The 20119-nt window shown below is 36.8% G+C and overlaps 4 protein-coding genes across 5 annotated transcripts in view; 2 read left to right on the forward strand and 2 right to left on the reverse strand.

Moving 5' to 3' along the window:
* Positions 1-20119, reverse strand: part of LOC143729596 (uncharacterized) — a 700608-nt gene that overhangs the window by 23937 nt on the left and 656552 nt on the right. The gene's annotated exons all lie outside the window — the stretch shown is intronic.
* slc35d3 (solute carrier family 35 member D3) lies at positions 1979-6859 on the forward strand. Its single transcript, XM_077219588.1, has 2 exons — positions 1979-2601; positions 3409-6859. The coding sequence occupies exons 1-2, from the start codon at positions 2166-2168 to the stop codon at positions 4236-4238; spliced, it is 1266 nt and encodes a 421-aa protein (XP_077075703.1). The 5' UTR covers positions 1979-2165; the 3' UTR covers positions 4239-6859.
* Positions 8675-13653, forward strand: pbk (PDZ binding kinase). The gene is made up of 8 exons (XM_077219725.1): positions 8675-8756; positions 8928-9001; positions 9155-9248; positions 9392-9531; positions 9621-9790; positions 10845-10974; positions 11096-11278; positions 13141-13653. The coding sequence occupies exons 2-8, from the start codon at positions 8932-8934 to the stop codon at positions 13374-13376; spliced, it is 1023 nt and encodes a 340-aa protein (XP_077075840.1). The 5' UTR covers positions 8675-8756; positions 8928-8931; the 3' UTR covers positions 13377-13653.
* Positions 14121-20072, reverse strand: esco2 (establishment of sister chromatid cohesion N-acetyltransferase 2). 2 transcript variants are annotated; one of them, XM_077220824.1, is made up of 11 exons: positions 19626-20072; positions 19062-19116; positions 18075-18963; positions 17902-17992; positions 17559-17595; positions 17178-17316; positions 16963-17094; positions 16787-16876; positions 15792-15935; positions 14703-14887; positions 14121-14623 (listed from the first exon to the last, which is right to left on the reverse strand). In XM_077220824.1, exons 2-11 carry the CDS (start codon positions 19103-19105, stop codon positions 14491-14493), a joined length of 1884 nt encoding a protein of 627 aa, XP_077076939.1. In that variant the 5' UTR covers positions 19106-19116; positions 19626-20072; the 3' UTR covers positions 14121-14490. The 2 variants fall into 2 exon arrangements, with proteins under 2 accessions (XP_077076939.1, XP_077076940.1); XM_077220825.1 differs by having other exon boundaries at positions 14346-14623; positions 17559-17592; positions 19626-19762.

Below are 20119 nucleotides of genomic sequence, written 5' to 3' on the forward strand. Positions count from 1 at the left end.
TCTTCTGAGTCAAATGATGAGCCTGGTTTGTTAAAGATCAAATTAATATTTTTATGATTGCCTCCAGCACTGTATTCAGTTTAGATTGCAGCAGACAAATAGGTGAATATTATATCAAAGTTTGAGAGACATAGTGAATATTGTTTGTTATATTTCACTTGGGGCAAAATATAGGAATAGAAATGCCAAGTATTTACAGGTATAACAGTAATGTAGCGGTAACATGGTACCGTGATGTTATCAAGTAATACTATGGTACTTTAGTATATACCGTAGTATTGAATGAGTATCATATTCATGTATAAATGTTGTAGCAAGTCTATTTTTTTACAACTACACTACAGACCAAAGGACTATATATATGTAAAGATACAGTTGATATTAAAAAATAAAACATCAAACATAACAATAAAAAGCTCCAAATATCAATAGTTAAAATCCATAGAAATCAAGTTTTCATTTGAGATTTAAATATTTCAATGGAGAAAACGCATCTGATGTCAGGCATTCCACAACCTCGAGCTGAAACCAGAAAAAGCCCAATCCCCTTTATTCTTCAAGTGAGTTTTGGGCTTCAACAATATAAGACAGTTTACTTTCAGAATATATATTAATATAATCCCAAGTTGTATAGTCGCTGTCAAGGATTTTCCAATGGTTTGTTGTTATCCAAATGACCTTGAATCGCCAGAACTGATATGAAGCCTTTGAAATTGTAAACAGAAAGTTTTGAAGCTCAAACTGTGACTTTAGATATTGCTTCCATGTTCAGATCTAAAGCTGGTGTGGCAATTATATAAACACTTTCAGGGAGTTTGACTATACAAAACATTTTAGACGTGCAATCTGTTCTCGCAGCCAAACAACCTTTCTTGAACTTGATATAAAAAAAAAGATTTTTTAACCCACTTATATAAAGGTTTAGTTCACCCAAAATTGAAAATTCTGTCATAAACTTCTCAACCTCATGTCAAAAGATACTTTTTCAAATTTTAAGTTAAGAATTTAGATAGGAAGATTCTGTAATACACTCTCAGAGAAGGCAGGGTGGGATAAATTGAACAGCTCCTCCCCTTTTTTAAATTAGCCAATGGCGTTTCGTTTATATCACAGCTTGGCCTGAGCTGTTGAGCTCGTTAATGCCGCAGTTTCCTCCTAAACTCTAACCATATCGCTTTAAAATAGCATTCTGTGCAGAATTCAAATGGGTCCGATATGTTTTCTGGTCTGTGCCGACTCGCATAATGTGTGCACACTAGCAGTTCGCATGACACAAACGTGAAAACAGACTTCATTTACCCCAATGGAACTCATATTTACACTGTCTGAATCGTTCCCTATCCCCTATATAGTGCACCATGTGCCATTCACCATGTTGAAAATAGTAAATTTGTGAACAAGTTACCATTTTCAGAAGCAGCTTCAACATCTATTTATAGTGTAGGGGGCGGGACACTTTAGATTCTAAAGAGCATTTGATTGGACAGAAAATCTGATGAGAAGCTGAAGTGCAGAGTGATGTCATCAAAATCTCTGATCCATATTGGCGGAAGTTTTGAATGCTTATATCTTCTAAGTGCGAATTTCTGTCACTATTTTGGAGCACACTAGCTTATAGATAACAGTTAGGCTCACATATTCATACTAAAAGAAAAAAAAACTTTTGATTTCATGGTGACTTTATTTAACATCTTATACTTTACGCATTGGTTTACAGATCTAAATTGCCCCCAGCTTGTATTGTTTACAGCTATAAACTACCTGCAAGGAGAAATAAAGTACATACTAAAAGTAAAAAAAAAAACTTCAATTTTGATTTCATGGTGAATTTATTTAACATCTTATACTTTACGCATTGGTTTACAGATCTAAATTGCCCCCAGCTTGTATTGTTTACAACTATAAACTACCTGGAAGGAGAAATAAAGTACATCAATGGATAGTAAACGTATTGGCTGCAGTTGACTCCAGTTGAATCATTGTACAGAGGAGACAGTCGGAGTTGCAGCGCGTGTCGCATTTGTTCAGCAGCGCTCAGCACCAGCGCGTGTGTTGTGTGAATTACGCGCGAGCGAGAGGAGAGTGCACGTGAATATTCAGCAGTGAACTCAGAGCTCAGTGCGTAATACGGAGACGCCGGGAACCCCCAGCCTACGAAGGAAGACATGGAAGTTTGCAAAGGACGTTTGCTGGGCATTTCGGTGGCCGTTGCTCATGGATTCTTTTCGGGATCCCTAAATATTTTGTTAAAATTCCTCATTACGACCTATAGCTTCACGTATCTGACTTTAATTCAGTCTCTGACCAGCGGCACTGCGGCTCTCACATTAGAGGTGCTGAGGAGACTGGGCAAAATAGATATACCACCCTTCAGCCTCCAGTTAGTGAAAGTTTTTGCGAGTGTCTGTATTTTGTCAACTTTGCAGTCCACGCTGACCCTGTGGTCTCTCAGGGGACTGAGTTTACCCATGTATGTTGTGTTTAAGCGATGCCTGCCCTTGGTAACGTTAGGGATCGGAGTGTGTGTGCTGAAGAATGGGTTCCCATCAGCTGGGGTGATAACAGCAGTTCTCATCACCACTGGAGGTGCAGCACTGGCTGGTAGGAATATTTTGGACATTTATAGATAATATATAAGTTCTTTATTTTTTTATATATTAAACTTGTAATCACAGTTTTTATTAGGCTATTAGTATTGCACATACCTGTAAGTCTTGGGTACAAAAAAGCGCCTTTGAACATCACCGTTATTGCCGGGTGAAAAAAGGAGAAATCATTTACCACTATAGGGGCATGTTGTCACACTATAAGGGGGAAAGTTTTTTCAAGGAATTCAAGAAACAGCAAAAATGCTGAAAATAAATATTGTAATTAATAAAGTAGTTAATCAATTGACTTATGTATTTGTAGCATGTAAAACATGCATGACCACATAAATGTGAAATTTATGGACAAACAAAATCCCTAGTTTTCATGTTAACCAACAGCTACAAAAATATTATATAGGCTAATGATTTTTTTTTAGTTTTAAATTTTAGGTTTGAGGATAAAGATCGTAAAGACTATTCTAACTTAAGAAGGTTTTCTAGATATTTTTTTAAGATTCATATAGATTTGCATGCATTTGTGTAATTGGTCCTCTGAATCAAAACCTATTCAGCCAGTGTGACAACCTGCCCCAGTTTGATAACTAGCCCTCCATAAAACCTAAAGATTTAGAATCCAGTTTAGAATTAAAAGCAACTACACTAATCTTGCCTAATTGCTGTCTTGTCCATAATATGAGATTCTATGCATGTGATGTCTGCATGAAATATTTCTCTCACACAGAGTTTCATTTTAATGAACACAAATCATGTATGGCGCAGTCTCTTTAACTTTGCACCGTGTCGCTCTGTTCGTGTGCAGGTGCTGGAGATCTAACAGGTGACCCTTTTGGCTACGTGACTGGCGTTTTAGCTGTGATTGTCCACGCCACCTATTTGGTACTCATCCAAAAAGTGAGTGCAGACAGTGATTATGGGCCACTCACGGCCCAGTACACCATTGCAGTGGTGGCTTCTCCTGTTCTCTTCATCTGTTCCATTGTAAGCATGGATGCCATTGACATGTGGACATATGAAGGTTGGAAGAACCCGCATATCACAGGAATCTTCTGTACCTGCATCCTCATAGGCTGTGCGATGAACTTTACCACACTGCACTGTACATACATCAACTCGGCCGTCACCACCAGTTTTGTGGGGGTGGTCAAGAGTATAGCTACCATCACCGTGGGCATGCTGGCCTTCACTGACGTGATGCCAACCAAACTGTTCGTGGCAGGCGTGGTAGTGAACACCATCGGCTCCATCACCTACTGTGCGGTGAAGTATCACGAAACCAGAAAGAAGCTGGCCTACCAGGACATGGATGAGTCCGGTGAAAACGTAGAACTTCCCGGAGAACCTTATGTGGAACCAGCCAAGCCTGATGGAGATACGGAAACTGTTCCAAACTATCTGGAGAACGTTCCCAATGGCATCCTGACGCCATCAGCTGATGGTAATGACCAGGGTCCCATTCGTGAGGATAAAGTGGCAGAGTCCATAGAATTAGAAAGGCCAGGGGTCCCATCAGAGGATCCTACGAGACAATCTCTGAGCGACAGTTATGTAGGGGTCTGGAGATCCATTCGCACCTTAAAGTTCTTTAAGAAAGACACTTTACTTGATAATATGGAGGTCCAAAGTCCTTGATGATTGGTTTCACGGAGTGCATGATAATTGTTGAAGTATTGGTGATCAATGTTTACCTTTTTCTCTCCTGAACATGATTTTATGAAAAACATTTATTTTTTATAAAAAAAGGTATGTTCTGTTTGTACAGTAGAGGGAGTATAATCACATGACAGATGAGCCAATTTATTGAATTTTATTTTATTTTTTAATTTAAAAACAAAATATAGTTTTCTTTTAGGATCAGTTTGAAATGACTATTGGGGGAAAAAATCAAATATCTTTATAGGGATAGTCCACCCAAAAATTAAAATTCTGTCATAATTTACTCGCCCTCATATCGTTCCAAACCTGTGTGACTTTCTATGTTCTGTGGAGCATAAAGATGTATTGAAGAATGCTGGTAACCAAACAGTATCCGTTCCTATTGACTTCCATTATATGGACAAAAAATACAATGGGAAGTCAATGAGAACCAAAATTGTTTGATAACCAACATTCTTCAAAATATCTTCTTTTGTCTTCCGCAGAAGAAAGAAATGCCATGAATGAGGGTCAATTATAGAATTCAATTTTTTTGTGTGTGGAGTATCCATCCCTTTAATTGAATTGGATTGCTTTTATTTTGAATGATTATTTATGTTTCTATGCACGTAGTGTCTGTGCCTGTAATAGTGTGTTTTGTCTACGAATGCAATTCTTGAATAGGAGGCATTGAATTTTCCCATTTGCATGTAGTATGCGGAATTAATTTAAAATGATTTTACATCAAAATGATGTTCTTTGTGTATCATCTTTAAAAACATGTATAATACAAGCTACCCACCAACTGCTTTAGCTTGATAAAACCATGCAATTATTTAAAATCCTCTTTAACTTCCAGCCATCTGAGACCAACCATCTTAACAAAACAATATAGAGTTGGAGATACTTTATATCAGTGACTCACAATTGGTGGCTCACAATCCAGAAATGGATTGCAAGTCTATTTTGACAATGGGACAAAAACTATTTTGTATCCAATAATAAAATCCAACCAAACTTATAATAATGCACAGTTAAGACAGAAATAGTTCAAGCAAAATGAATAAGGAAGGGAAAATGCTACTCATTTTTGTTGTATTTTGCCAGATAAAGCAATGTCAACATTGACTGGTTGTGTGACGTACCTTCAATCTCGATAACCATTAACACAATTATGCAAGGTAAAAGAAAATATGACCAGTCCTAGACTATATTAAATACAGATTCTCTTGCAGCAAGGATTCATAAGGTTTGAGCCCTCCATGTGTTTCGTGATTGTGGATGATTGTCTGTTGAGAATATGAAATCAAGAGACAAGAAAAAGACAAAGGCTTTTGGGGATCTGATCACATCAAGAACAAATAATCAAAATGTACTTCAGTGTTTGCAACATTTGTGTTTACTTTTGATACTGTGTTGGGTCGCCAGTTGTTGTTCAATCTTAAAATCTGAGTACTGACACAGCTGAGAACCACTCCATGATATTGAAGTCAATCAATCTTTTGTTAGCTGACTTCACTAAATGTAATGTATGCATTTGAGTGTGTTCCTATCAGCAAAAGCAGACCACGGTTCTTTAGGGACTGACTACTGAAAATGCAAAACATAGAAAGAAATATATATTTCTAAATATAGAAGCCCTACAGCATTTCTTTATGTAACACACACACACACACACACACACACACACACACACACACACACACACACACACACACACACACACACACACACACACACACACACACACACACACACACACACACACAGAGTGAACATGCCTCTTTAGTGTACTTGCTAAAACAAGAGTACATCGGTTGCTTTCACAGTCAGCACTTTACGGTGGGATAATATATCCAAAGGTGCCTTTCAAAACTTTTTCAAAAGCATTTTTTTTTGGTTTGCTAGCATTCTTCATTTTCAGTCAGAGAAGCATCTCCCTGACAGGGAACATTCTCAAAACTTTGGCTAAAGGTGGTAAATGTTTTCTTAAAGTTGAACAAACGTTCTTCCAGTAACGTTAATAGATTGTGCATTCAAAGTTATCTTTAATAATGTTCTCAAAACATTAGCAAAAAAACAATATATACACTGCACTTAAAAATCGAAGCAACTTTTTGTACAATCAACTTGGATGTTTAAGTCATTTCAACTTAAATTGCATTAAACGGACTTAAAAAATCAGTTGAATCTTGTATAAATTGTAAAAAAATTGCAATGTAAAAATATATGTTGTCACAACTTATTGATCATATAAGTCTTTACAGTATACATTTTCCTGAAACATTTTAGTTGGACGTTCATGTAAAGTTTTTTAAATGTCACTATTGTTTCAGAGAACATTCAAAAATAATATGTTTGCAGAATGATCAAATTGAATGTTCCCTTGAAGTTTTCATGACCAAGAATAAAAAGTCTGTTTGCAAAAGCAATAGTTTACAAAATGTCCTCAAACTTTGCTAGCTGGGTTAATAAATAAAGGTTAGCCTCTCAGAACAGTATTATCTGTTGTTACACTAGAGCACATTCATGTTAAACTCTCCATGCCTCTCTTCCATTTAAAATCATCTTTGCCTGACAATGAACAACTGAAAACAAATAAACTTCTCATGAGTACCAGGTGCTTTTGTTATCATTTTTCGGTTATAATAGATAGCACAGCATGGAGTATTATCTTCTTCATTTTGCTCAAGGCAGATTACGAAAAGACAATTTGCCAGACAATATAGCACAAACCCTCAGAGCCAAACGTATAAAAATTTAATGTCATGCTTGAAGCCATGTGTGGGAAAGATATGCTTTGTGGTGTTGTACTGATCACATTTCATACTTTTCATGAAGCATTTGTTTGGTTTTATGTTCCCATTCGTAATATGATTTATGGCCAGTGGAAGTTTAATTTAAAATCCAATGGTCAAAGAGAGATGTCCAGGACAGATTGTTCTTTAGATTAATGCCAACAGCTGATTTCCTCGCCAAACATGCAACATCACAGTAATAAAGTGCAGAACATCTGTATTTTTTGGGTATATATTTTGTTTTGAACAGGAATTTGGGTCATTGCTGTTTTAATGGATCATGTTTCTCCTCTGATCTTTTTTTCTCTCTTTAATCAGCACATTCAAATCTTGAATGTAAAAGTGATTTGCATATCTTTACCTAATCAGGATGTTCATTTCTTTGCCTTCAGAAGTGGGTTTTATTATCTCTCTTCTCTGCCCTTGTTTTTGTATACAAAAGCTTGAAAAATGGAACTCAGCAGTGAAACACAAGAATAAAATAAAATAAAAGCATGTTTGTTCAATGGGCCACTTGGTTGTCTAGACTCAGGATAGCAGAACATTTAAGAAATATTGTTTGTACAATTGCAACTGGTTCACCCAAAAATGAAAATTCTGTCATAATTTACTTACCTTCACGTTGATCCAAACCTGTATGAATTTCTTTCTTCTGCTGAACACAAAAGAAGATATTTTGACGAATGTCAATGGGGTCCATCAACTGTTTGTTTATCCATATTTTTCAAAATATCTTCGTTTGTGTTCAGCAATATTCATACAGGTTTGAAACAACATGAGTGTGAGTAAATTATGACATCATTTTAATCTTTGAGTGAACTATCCCTAAGCATGCATGCATATTGCCATCTAGTGGACAAAGGTGAGTTCACTGCATCTGTTTACATAATAAAGGTGTTGCAGTTTTATGATACAAATAATCTGTTGTGTAGCACTTTAAAAATAGGCTAATCATTAATAAGTGTATATGCTTAAGAGACCAGTTTATCTACTTCACTTATATGTATAAAAATACATATTATGTTTCTAACTATTTCAGTTAATCTACATTAAATGTGCACAATTTTTATACTTGTTACACCAAAAGAAATAGCACAAAATCCTTCCGAAATAAAAGCCGTCTTGTTGTTTAAAAACATTAAATGACTAATAGTATAGAATTAATATTGAAACAACACTGGCGTTTTTAATTAGCTTTTATTTTATTCTTTCCTTTTGTAATTTTTTATCAGTTTTTATTCAGTTTAATTTGTTGTTCTTTCAGATTTAGTTCAGTTGTAGTTTTTTTTTAGTTATTAATTTTTAGTGCTTTAACTTAATCTCATTTCATTTTTTTCATCTAGTATTTATATTTTACTTCAACTTAGTTTTGATTAACAAAAATGTTTTAATATTTTTAGTTTTATTTAACAATAACAACCCTGAATAATGCAAATTATATCCAGCGAAACCTAGCCTATATGTAATTATATTGGGGATAACAATAATTATAAATCATGCAATATGTCATTATATATATATATATATAATATTAAATAATGGTTCTAAAGTGATGATTAAGAAATGTTGAGTAACACTGGATCTGAAAAAATAAACGAAAACTCACGCAATCAGTTTTGTCCCTCTACGGACACTGTTGCTTGCTGTACGTACTACGTTTGACGTCAAGCAAACCGGTGAATTTTGAAATACGGGCGCGTTTTTCAGCATCTCTATTGTAATTAAAAAGATATGCTTTACATTACTAATATGTTATATTACGAATTGTGGTTCAATTTTGTGTTTAATTGGTTGTGTATAACGTGACTAAACTGTCTAACGTTAACGTTTGTCGTACGGATTGTGGTATTGTAAACAAAAATATGATCTTTTTTTTCTTTAATTTTAGACAAATGGAGGCCAACAAAGAATCACCTGCTGCCTTTAAAACGCCTTGCAAGCCTGCAAAAGTGAAAAGTCCAGGTAGAGTTGTCTTCAAACGTCTGATACCATAAGTTAATTACGCTACATCTATATTTAACTTACACGTTATATTGGCTTTCTCATCATCGAGATGGTTTTGATCCAAATGTGGTCGTTGGTTAATAATGTCTTCAATGTGTTGTTTGTTATCAGTCAGTGCTTGTGGAACCCCAGTCACCATTCCTGCCTCTCCCTTCATGAAGAAGCTCGGCTGCGGGACTGGAGTTAATGTCTATCTCATGAACAGGTTCATACGTAATATTTGATGCATATTTGTACTTGTTATGCAATTTTTCACTTAACATAAACTGACTGAAACCCATACATATTCACCTACTCCATGTTAATGTAATGGACGAGTTTAAACATCTATGCCAATATTAACACCAGGATGGGCAAGCAGACTCATTCACCATGGGCCATTAAGAAGATCAACAGCAAGTGTGAAAAAAGTCAAATGAATGTTTATCAGAAGCGTCTGACCGAGGAGGCAAAGATCTTGAAAGACCTGCACCACCCCAATATTGTTGGCAAGTATTTCTTTAAAATATTACAGGTAGGTAAAGGTAAAAATAAGGATTATAAGCCAAATATATTTTTTCTAATTCATTTTTTTAAGGCTTCAGAGCTTTTACCACAGCAAAGGACGGCTCTAAGTGTTTAGCGATGGAGTACGGTGGAGAGCAGTCTCTGAATGACCTCATTGAGAAAAGAAGTGAAGAGGGTCTTCAGGCATTTCCAGTGGCCACTATTGAAAAAGTGGCTCTTCACGTCGCACGTGGTTTACAGGTGTGGTTGAGTCATTTGTAAATCACACCCAGTACGATAACCATAAACTAAGGCTGTCCATGTTTTTAAGGCCTTTTTGCACCAAGGACGATTACTATATAACAATAAAGGTATAACTTCAAAAATCGTTCTAAATGTAAAACAATAGCAGAGCCCACACCACAACTAGAACGATAACGGCACAGAGGAACGATATTGTTGGAATCATTTTCACAACGCTTTTTTCCAGCTGATGAGTTTGGAAGCTTTTTTCCACCATGGAATAAAAAATGCAAAAACTGATTGTGACTTTTTATCTCACAATTTTGACTTTTTTTCCCTCTCAGAGTTGTGAGGTATAAACTCACAATTACGAGTTACAAAGTCAGAACTGCGAGATATAAACTTGAAATTCTGAAAAATAAAGTCACAATTGTTGGAAAAGTTTTGGAAAAGAGTCAGAATTGCTAGTTATAATAAGGGGGAAAAGTCAGCTCACAATTCTGACATTTTCCTGCAATTGCGAGTTTATTTCTCAGAATTGCGAGTTTACATCTCGCAATTCAGACTTTATTTCTCAGAATTGTGACTTCATATCTCGCAATTTCAAGTTTATATCTCACATTGAGGGGAAAAATTCAGAATTGCGAGATTTAAAGTCACAATTACCTTTTATTTTTTATTCAGTGGCGGAATCGAGCATCCATAGAATTCATCCTGATTTTAGAGCCAGACGATATAACTACTGCAGCACATACTTATGATACACAACAATATTGTGCGTACGTGTAGACACTAATATTGTTATCGTTATAATTATCGTTCTTGGTGTGAACTGGTTTTAACGTTGATCATCTGGAAAAAATCATTTTGAAAGTGTATCCAATGATATCGTTCCTCTTTGCCATTATTGTTTTGGTGTGGACTCCATTATTTTACATGTAGAAAGATTTTTATAACTATGTTATAATTATCGTCCTTGTGTGAACAGGCCTTTACTACTTTTTCCATAATGAAATGTAATTATGATGTAATCCCAAGCTCCTACAACTGTTTTGTTGTTGTTTTTCTTCAGTACCTGCATAATGAGAAAAGGCTTTTGCATGGAGACATGAAGTCATGCAATGTTGTCGTCAAGGGCGACTTTGAAAGCATCAAAATCTGTGATGTTGGTGTGTCACTGCCACTGGATGAAAACATGCAAGGTATGAAAAGATTTAACATGATTCATTTTCCTTCATTTGTTAATTAAAAGCATTTTTATTTACCTTCTTTTTTAAATATACACTATATTGAAGTATAATTTTTAAACCTATCTTTCCTCAGTGAGCGATCCAAAGGCCCATTACATTGGGACGGAGCCGTGGAACCCGAAGGAAGCCTTAGAGGATGGGCTTATCACAGACAAAGCTGACATCTTTGCATATGGACTCACGCTGTGGGAGATGATGACACTTTCTGTTCCTCACCTGGAGTTGCTGGACACTGAGAGTGCTGATAATGATGATGGTAAAGTTACTGTAATCAAATGTAATATCCTATCGCGGGTAGTAGGGTTGGGCGGTATTCCGGTAATATCGTATACCGCGGGGTCTTAAAAAAGCAACGGTATCAGTTTCAATACAGTCATTACCGGCCCTTATATATAATATATAAATATAATTTATTCAATGCCTAAAAATGCTTTTATAGTTGTCATCAAGTGACAGTGTGGAGGAGAGAGAGAGAGAGAGAGAGAGAGAGAGAGAGAGAGAGAGAGAGAGAGAGAGAGAGAGAGAAGGGAGAGGGCAATTTGTAAATGTTGCAATAAAAAAGGTGACCGCGAGAGATGGAAACACCTCTAACCTAATGTCGCATCTCCGAAACAACCACACACTCACTGCTGCGAGGATGCATTTTGCCCCGAGTTCATTAAATAAGCGCATTAGTTTATATTTGTTAAAATATTATAATGTTATTTTTTTTTACGTTGATAATGAAAACTGAACAGCACGAGTAAGATGGGATGCATCGGGAGTCAGACATTGACCACTTAATTAAGTTTCTTTTTGTAAAAGGCCTTTCTTTAAAGTGAATTTCGTTTTTTATAAATTGTATCTTAATTTTAATAACTTTTTTATCAACCAATTGCCTGGATTTAATAAATAAGAATCAAATATAGCAGACAACATAATCATGACTTGATCGTGCGCTGGCGCGCCGCGGTCACTTGCATTGAAATCTCATCATAAATTAACCGAAACTCAGTGTATGTCTCACACACATGACAGATAGGCCTATATCTAAATAAAGCTTGAAATTTCATCAAACTAAACAATTCAAAACGAAAAGAAATAGGCCACTCGCAGATTATTTAATCCATGATGTGCATTTCTCTCTATGCGCGTTCTATACGGAAATGGCGATCATCAAATTAAACGAAACTATTCAAAACGAAAAGAAATGGGCTAACCTACTCTCTGATTATGTAATCCATGATGTGCATTTCTCTCTATCGTTCACTGTGGAGATGGCAATTCGTCAATTTCTTTAAACGAAACAATTCAAAAGGAAAAGTAATATAGGCAGCATACTCTCGGATTAATCCATGATGTGCATTTCTCTCTATAGGCGCGTTCACTACGGAGATATCAATCGTCAATTTCTTTAAACGAAACTATTCAAAACGAAAAGAAAAAGGCTAGCCTATACCTTCTGATTATGTAATCCATGATTTGCATTTCTCTCTATATATGCGCGTTCACATGGTGATGGCGATCGTCAGCTTAATCTTTGCAGCACTGACAGAAAAGTTGTATTAATAAAAATCAATGGACGCGTGTCACCGGATTCACAAATGCACTTCTTGCTTGTTGCTTGTTAATTTAATTTAAATTAATTAATAAAATGAATACAATTGTCATAATTAAAATAATTAAATATTATTAATTGTCCCATTTTTGCTCATTTATAAATAGTATTTATATCTACCGCCCCCTCAGCACATGGGTTAAAAAATGATTTGGCGCCACCATATTATAACGGCCCACGTATTAAAAATAGTCGAGTCTAAATAGGGACGGCTCATATTACATTTAATGCCGTCAGCAGGGATCAGACACAACATGCACGGGTTGGCCTTGATTAATTTTTTTATTTTTTTTGCCCGATCTGATATTCAGTGTCTGAACGGTGTAGACACAAGCCAACAGTTTGGTGACGCTGTCTGAGCCTTATGTCATAATTTTTAATTAGTCACGGTAATACCGTATACCCCGGTAAAATAGGGAGGAGGTTTGACGGTATCAAAATTTGGATACCGCCCAAGCCTAGCGGGTAGATTTAGCACTTTTCATACTTCTTTAAAATCATCTATTCGGTCTTTTTCTTAGATGACTCCTTTGATGAGGATGGTTTTGATGAAGATGCGTATTATGAGAGGCTGGGAACTCGACCGGCTTTGGACGCAGCCACTCTCGGAGGGTCTTACCAGAGGATGGTGGAGCTCTTCTGTCTCTGTACTGAGGAAGATCCTCATAAAAGACCCTCTGCAGCTCACATTGTTCAGGTGCTGGAATCCAACAACCAGCAAAATGACAAAAACAGTGAGGTCATTATAATTGATTAAATTCACTAATCCATTCCCATCAATGTAAAATACATCGGTATGTTCACAGGTTGGGTCTGGTTTCTGCTCTGCTTTTCTGTCTATAATTTTACTTTGTGAGCTGTTTCTTTGTCACATTGTTAATATTTTTCTGTTGAGGATTTTGTCATGTTACATATGTTCGTATGTACTCTATTGATGTTCAGACTTTTTCTAGACACTGTTGTCAGTGCAATTTGAATTAACGTGTCTATTTGAACTATGGTCTGTGTATTAAATCAGCACACCTGACTCATTACTTGATGGAAATTTTGAAGTTCTTACTGACAGTAATTAGAGCTGACGACCATAATTAAAGTAATTTGTGTTCAACTTAGAATGTCGTTGCACGTTATTTTAGTGTGTGTACTTACCAAGTACTGGTTAAAAGGTAAATACATGAGTTATACAAGTAAAATACTATTTCTTTTTAAAAAATTAAAAACTACTATTAATATATATTTAGAATTACTACAAGTACGTGTGGAACAGGATTAAAATAAAGTTTTTGATTTAAGATTTAACATTTAGCTAATTCTTGTCGAATGAATGCAAGTTTTTATGGACAGACTAATAAAAAAACTATTAGAGAAATATATTTTAAAATGTCATTGCACCACAAAACTATAAAATTAACTAGAAGGCAAAGGGTAATTACAAACTGAAAACTTGACCAGTCACCTAAGCTGTATAACTCAGCTTCATTCACAAGTACAAGACAAAATATATGAACAAGACCATTTATTTTAAAAAAATATGTACAAAGCAAGAAGCAGGTGAACTGAACGTTTTTGCTCATTTTACAACCAACTTTGACAGCCTTATTTTCCAAACAGGCAGGAAACTTTAGGACCTGCTAGCTTACAATAATCAACCAATATTTGTGCTGAAGTAAACCATGCCTTAAAATGAATTTGTGAACACATCATTAAAGACAAAACATCAGTCTCTAAAACACAGTAAAATTAGATGTTTGTCATACTAGACTGAACTTCTCTTGAACATAACTTTTTTTTATCTATTAAAACCTCTGAAAAATCTTACAAAAGCATTAACAAATGCAGTCAAACTAAAACCTAGTGTAGTTGTTTTTCCTTTAACTGATGAAGTTGTACACCAGAAATGTTGGCGTCTGGCAGTATTTTGTAGCAAACAGCTTCCCCTCTGGTGTTGGGTCAGAAAAGGCGATTTCTTCTTTGGTCAGATGGCTCCCATACATGAAAGAATTCCTGAATCAGTAAGAAACAGTTTTATATGCATAAAGTAGTTTATGCTAACTCCCACTATAAGAAGGTTTGGTAGAAGTACCTGACAGTGTCCAGCAGGCGAGTGGCGATGCCCTTCCTCCTCATCAGACTGAAAACCCAGATGCGACTGACGCCACAGAGGGCTTTTTCCGGCACGGTAGAGCAGCACCAGGCTCTGTGGCGCTCCATGAAATCCTCCTTGTTCATGTCTTTGGGTTTCTCTGGCTGCTCCAGCACACGAAAGGCCTGGAAAACATTGGGTTCAGTAAGATCAGTTTTACTTTAGTTCATCACTAGGGTTGCCAACTGACCTGTATTTTAGGCCTAATTTATTTGTCCCGTACGGGACCTCCCTGGTTCCGATTAAATAGACTGCTACGCTGATCTAACCGCTGACCGATACAACAGCAACACACAACACCGGTCATCATCCAATCATGGCCCACACTCACGCGCATCAGACCATATACGCATTAGATCGCTGTCTGATCGCTCCCGGTTTGATCCGGACTCGCGCTAACGGCAAATCCCTTTCACTGCCCGGCCGGGTTTTAATTTCGGCAAATCAGTTTTGGTGAATTCAAACAACGTGATTATTGTTCATGAGTCCAACATCCAGCCACGCAAGAAAACATGACATCTTCCTGAGGGAATAATATGCTGATGTGATTTGCTGCCCAAGAAACATTTCTGATTATTATTAATATTTTTATTTAAAAAAAAGGAAGGATTCTTTGATGAAGGTTCAAAGTAGATTTATCCGAAATTACAAAAAGCTTTTGTGACATTATAAATGACTTTACAGTCACTTTTGATTACTCTAATCCGTCCTTGCTGAATAAAAGTAGGCTATTACTTTCTTTAAGATGCCTGTCTTATTTTCCCCCACTGGGAGTTCTTGTATTTTTGATTAATTTTTACCACTTAATAAATACCCATTGTTCCTGCACTTGAATCCTTGCTCCTTTCATCAACCCATTCGGTGACAGAAATGACATATACTGTGTGATACAGTACAAATATTTTGAGTGTCCCTTATTTTCCTGTAAAGAACCACGATTGTCCCGCATTTTTCTTTTCTGAAGTTGGCAACCCTATTGATCACTGCCATTCTGAGGTAAAGTCTTCAGGTAGACAAAGACTCACTCACCTGTCTAATATTCTCAGCCACCAGACATCCCACAACCATCCTGTCACTGTTAATGAACAGGTAGGTTTTAGCCGAGCTCGGGCAACTGAGTGTGATCTGCTGAAAGCCCAATTCACTGTCTGCGATCCGTCTCACGTCCTCTGCCTGAAACAAAGCAGCACAAGTTAGAAAATACTGATAAGAAGCGTTTAAAGGGATAGTTCACCCAAAAATGAAAATTCTGTCAGTATTTACTCTCCCTCATGTTGTTCAACCCCGTAAGACCTTCGTTCATCTTCGGAAGACGAATTAAGATATTTTTTATTAAATCTGAGAGCTGGATCACTCCTCCATAGGCTTCTAAGGGATTGAAACTTGTTCCCCGAAAAGTTATTAAAGATATCGTTAAAATAGTCCAAGAGACTACAGTGGCTCAATCTTAAGTTTATCAAGCGACGGGAATACTTTTTGTGCGCAAAAACAAACAAAAATAACGATTTTATTTCAACTGTTCATTTCCTTCTCTGTGGGCCTCGAGTCAGTTAGCGTAGTGATAGCGTAGAGCTACGTCACACGTAGGCTCACTATTGGCCGACGCTGGTCATGTGTGTGATGCGTGTGACGTACAACACAGAAGCGCTGCGCTGTTACACAAGTGAACTCAGTCGAGGCCCACAGAGAAAGAAATTAATAGTTGAAATAAAGTCGTTATTATTGTTTGTTTTTGCGAACAAAAAGTATTCTCGTCGCTTGATAAACTTAAGATTGAGCCACTGTAGTCACTTGGACTATTTTAACGATGTCTTTAATAACTTTTCGGGGAACAAGTGTCAATCCCTTAGAAGCCTATGGAGGAGTGATCCAGCTCTCAGATTTAATCAAAAATATCTTAATTCATGTTCCGAAGATGAACGAAGGTCTTACGGGGTTGGACAACATGAGGGAGAGTAAATACTGACAGAATTTTCATTTTTGGGTGAACTATCCCTTTAAGCTCTAACCAACTACCAGCATACCTTTTTTGTGGCATACTTTGGATCCTCAGGAAGAACAAGAATAATCTTTCCATCCCAGAACTCTGCCACAACCCTCTCCTTTTTCCAACCCTAAAGCATACAAATTGATGTGAAATTGCAACATTTTTGTAGCAGAATCGGTAAACTGCATTGATGACAACAACATGACGGCTCACCACAAACTTAATGGTGTCCAAGAAGCGCTGATGGAACTGCGTGTGCTGGAAGTTGTCCTCGGGACTATCTGTACTGTACAGCATCCCACAGGACCCGCATGAAGTAGCACCAAACTGCTTTTGACCAGCATCCTAAAGAGCAGACACATTAACCATTAACAGAAGGTGAAGAACCACCCATTTATTTCCATTTAACAACTGCACCTTCAACTCACAATGATGAGCTGGTTATCCGTTTGCTTCTTCATCTCTCTTCTCAAAGCACTCCTCTCTTTGGCTTTAAAAGCAGGAGTGCCAGTCAGTGCAGGAGTGCTGGTGTTCAGAGGTGGGGACAAAATCCCTTTTTTCTGAGATCTATGACCAAGAAAGAACAACTAGTAAGGCTCAAACTAAACGCATTCAATGAAAAGTTTACCAACTTTACATGGTCATGACATCATAACTTATGACCTTGTTTTTGCCAGGTTATATTCTTTCACATGGAATATCACACTAGTTTTATAGAGTTGTAGATTTGAAAATGTTTACATGTATTGTACCTTTCAATATTTTGCCACAACTGCATTAGGGGAAAAATTGGTATATGATGGACTTACCTTTTAGTGCCAAAGATGGGATATACAGATGATTCTTCTGAACAGAGAAATAATAATAAATGTTATTTACACACAAATGTGATGTACATGTAAACAGTCAATAATATATATATATATATATATATATATATATATATATTACATACAGAGATAATTTTTAGATGTTAATTTACCTTAATTGATACGATTATCCACAAAATTAGTTTTTATTACTTATTTAATATTAAATTATTTTCTAATTAGAAAGTATTTTGATTACATATATATATATATATAGTAGACAGAGAGAGAGATAGATTATACATTATATAGATGGATAGATAATTAGTGGATGTTAAGTTACCATCATCATCATCATCATCATCATGAGAGCTGTTGTGTTCTGATGGAATATCACTCACATCAAACACTGAATCAGTTTTTGCGGGTGAGTCCTGGAAAACATTTTCAGTGTGAGAAACCGATAATGAAAGCTTTTTGAAGCTATTATCAGATAATTCAACAGTTCAATCTTACCTGGCTACCTGCTTCAAAGGATTTGTTTGGGCTAATTGATCTCCTCAAAATCACCTTTAAATCTTTGGTAATACCATGCAAACCAGCCAGGACCTGAGGAGACATATTCTTGGGACTTAACAGCACTTGTGTTGACTCGCTGCTCTCAGCATCTTCATCATTGGTAGCTTTGGTTGTGTTGCCCACTTCCGGGTGTTTTTTTAAGAAGACAGCATGGCGGACTGGCGAACGCTCTCCTGGTGCTAACGTCACTTCCTTCTTCTTCGTGGGTTTCTGAGAGTTGGGTTTCTCGTAAGTTGAGAGCTGTTTAGGCTTTGAGTTCTGTGCAGACTTCTTGTACAATGAATTGGCCTTTTTTCCAGTGCTGAAGAAAGCTGCTCCCACAACAAGCTTGGGTTTTCCTTTGGATTTCATAGAAGTAAATGAAATGGGGGGAAACGTGACCTTTGACGACTGATCCGTGTGTGTGTCAGAGGGACTTTTCCCTTTGGGTTTAGCAGTAAAGTATCCTTTCAGGTTAGACTGGGGACCAGTGACGCTGCTTTTCTTCTGAACCCTCCTAACTGGTTTTTTAACAGGATTCTCAGCAGTTGAAGGGGGGTGTGATGGCTCTTTGCTAGGGGCTGACGGTGGTGACTTGGTTTCCTTCAACAGTTTCCTTTCAAGAGGTGTGAGATACAGGGGCTTCTGCTTGCTGTAGAAAGATTTTGCTCCTAACACTGTTTTGCGTGGCGAGATCCGTTTTGGAGGAGATTCTAGTGAAGAAGAGGTCCTCTGCATCTTCTTAGGTGTACTGAGAATTTTTTGGGGTGATGCCAGCGAGATGGGAATGTTCTCTTTTTGCCGAGTTGTCCTTCTTGGGTTTATTTTTTGTTTCTTAGATGGGTTACTGTGGAGGGTTGCAAAGGAAAAAAATGGTTCGCAATCTGAGTCATAAGAGCAAAGAACATTTCACGATCTAATATCTAACAACATTACATCACATACTTTTCAGCATCAGGAGAGCCATGTTTTCTTTTATGGGATAACATCTTCAAATCACCTGAAATGAGAAGACAGGGAATCAGAGAATGACGTGATTTCTAACAATTCTATGGGATGCCACTGTTTGCATTTCTGGAACATTCTTATATTTCTACAATATTGTTTTTTCTGCCATGAGATAATCTGAATGTGATATAAAGTAGTAACATGAGCAAATTTAGTGGACAATATTTTAGTAACGTACACAAACAAACACTTAATCGCGTCAGAAGGCAGTGAGAATATTGTGTGTCATTAAATTAAAAGAATCGAACTGAATGTTTTCCTGTCAAACTTATTGCTATGATACAGGACTTACAGGTATGTGTGGTTTGGCCCAGAGTATAAAGCATACAGCATATACAACTTCACATCTCACTTGTTTTTACCGCATTTATTTTCTAGGCGCCAAGTGACAACAAGCACAATCCGACTGGCGCGGTGTAAAAATACATGCTGGATATGATCATCATCACACATTTCATTTAAATACTGACAAGATAACAATATCTATAGTTGATTACTTACCAGGTAAAATAAATCCGCTTCTGTTTTTTGATTTGTGTGAAAACACTGGAACAAAATCGCGGCAAAACTCTCGCCCTCAGCCGCGATCAGCTTTGAACACCGCGCCAGAGTCAATTGTGGCGCACACGGAAACGGAAACAGCGTATGTTGCATGACAACATCCGGTTAGTAATGGGAAGTCGGATTCATCTTTGCGAATCGGTTCTTTTAAACGGTTTGTTTTTCAAGAACCGGTCCTGTCGGACTGTGCGTCCATACCCCCTAATTCAGTTTCTTACTACCACTTGGTTATTCTAAAAACAAAGTAATGTATAATAAAATAAATAAATAATTGCATCTACATCAAACACAAAATACATTTACATCAGTCTGAAAACGTTTTTCCCCGCATATATTATTTTAAATCAACTCTGATTCGTGTCTGTGTTGATAAAGCGATCTGAACTCGGAACCGCATAACTTTTAACACATTTTTGTGAAATATTATGCAGTGG

This window comes from Siphateles boraxobius, unplaced genomic scaffold (assembly GCF_051911475.1).
Source record: "Siphateles boraxobius isolate OS27281-9 unplaced genomic scaffold, OSU_SipBor_1 8, whole genome shotgun sequence".
Taxonomy (NCBI): Eukaryota; Metazoa; Chordata; class Actinopteri; order Cypriniformes; family Leuciscidae; genus Siphateles; species Siphateles boraxobius.

Bases quoted from the DNA above. Each gene is read 5' to 3' on its own strand.
- slc35d3 (XM_077219588.1), top strand. From the start codon at position 2,166: ATGGAAGTTTGCAAAGGACGTTTGCTGGGCATTTCGGTGGCCGTTGCT. The intron at 2,602-3,408 runs GTAGGAATATTT...GTTCGTGTGCAG, and splicing joins TGGAGGTGCAGCACTGGCTG to GTGCTGGAGATCTAACAGGT.
- pbk (XM_077219725.1), top strand. From the start codon at position 8,932: ATGGAGGCCAACAAAGAATCACCTGCTGCCTTTAAAACGCCTTGCAAG. The intron at 9,249-9,391 runs GTTCATACGTAA...TATTAACACCAG, and splicing joins AATGTCTATCTCATGAACAG to GATGGGCAAGCAGACTCATT. The intron at 11,279-13,140 runs GTAAAGTTACTG...TCTTTTTCTTAG, and splicing joins GAGTGCTGATAATGATGATG to ATGACTCCTTTGATGAGGAT.
- esco2 (XM_077220824.1), bottom strand. From the start codon at position 19,105: ATGTTATCCCATAAAAGAAAACATGGCTCTCCTGATGCTGAAAA. The intron at 14,888-15,791 runs GTGAGTGAGTCT...AATGTTTTCCAG, and splicing joins TGGCTGAGAATATTAGACAG to GCCTTTCGTGTGCTGGAGCA. The intron at 14,624-14,702 runs GTACTTCTACCA...TTACTGATTCAG, and splicing joins CGCCTGCTGGACACTGTCAG to GAATTCTTTCATGTATGGGA.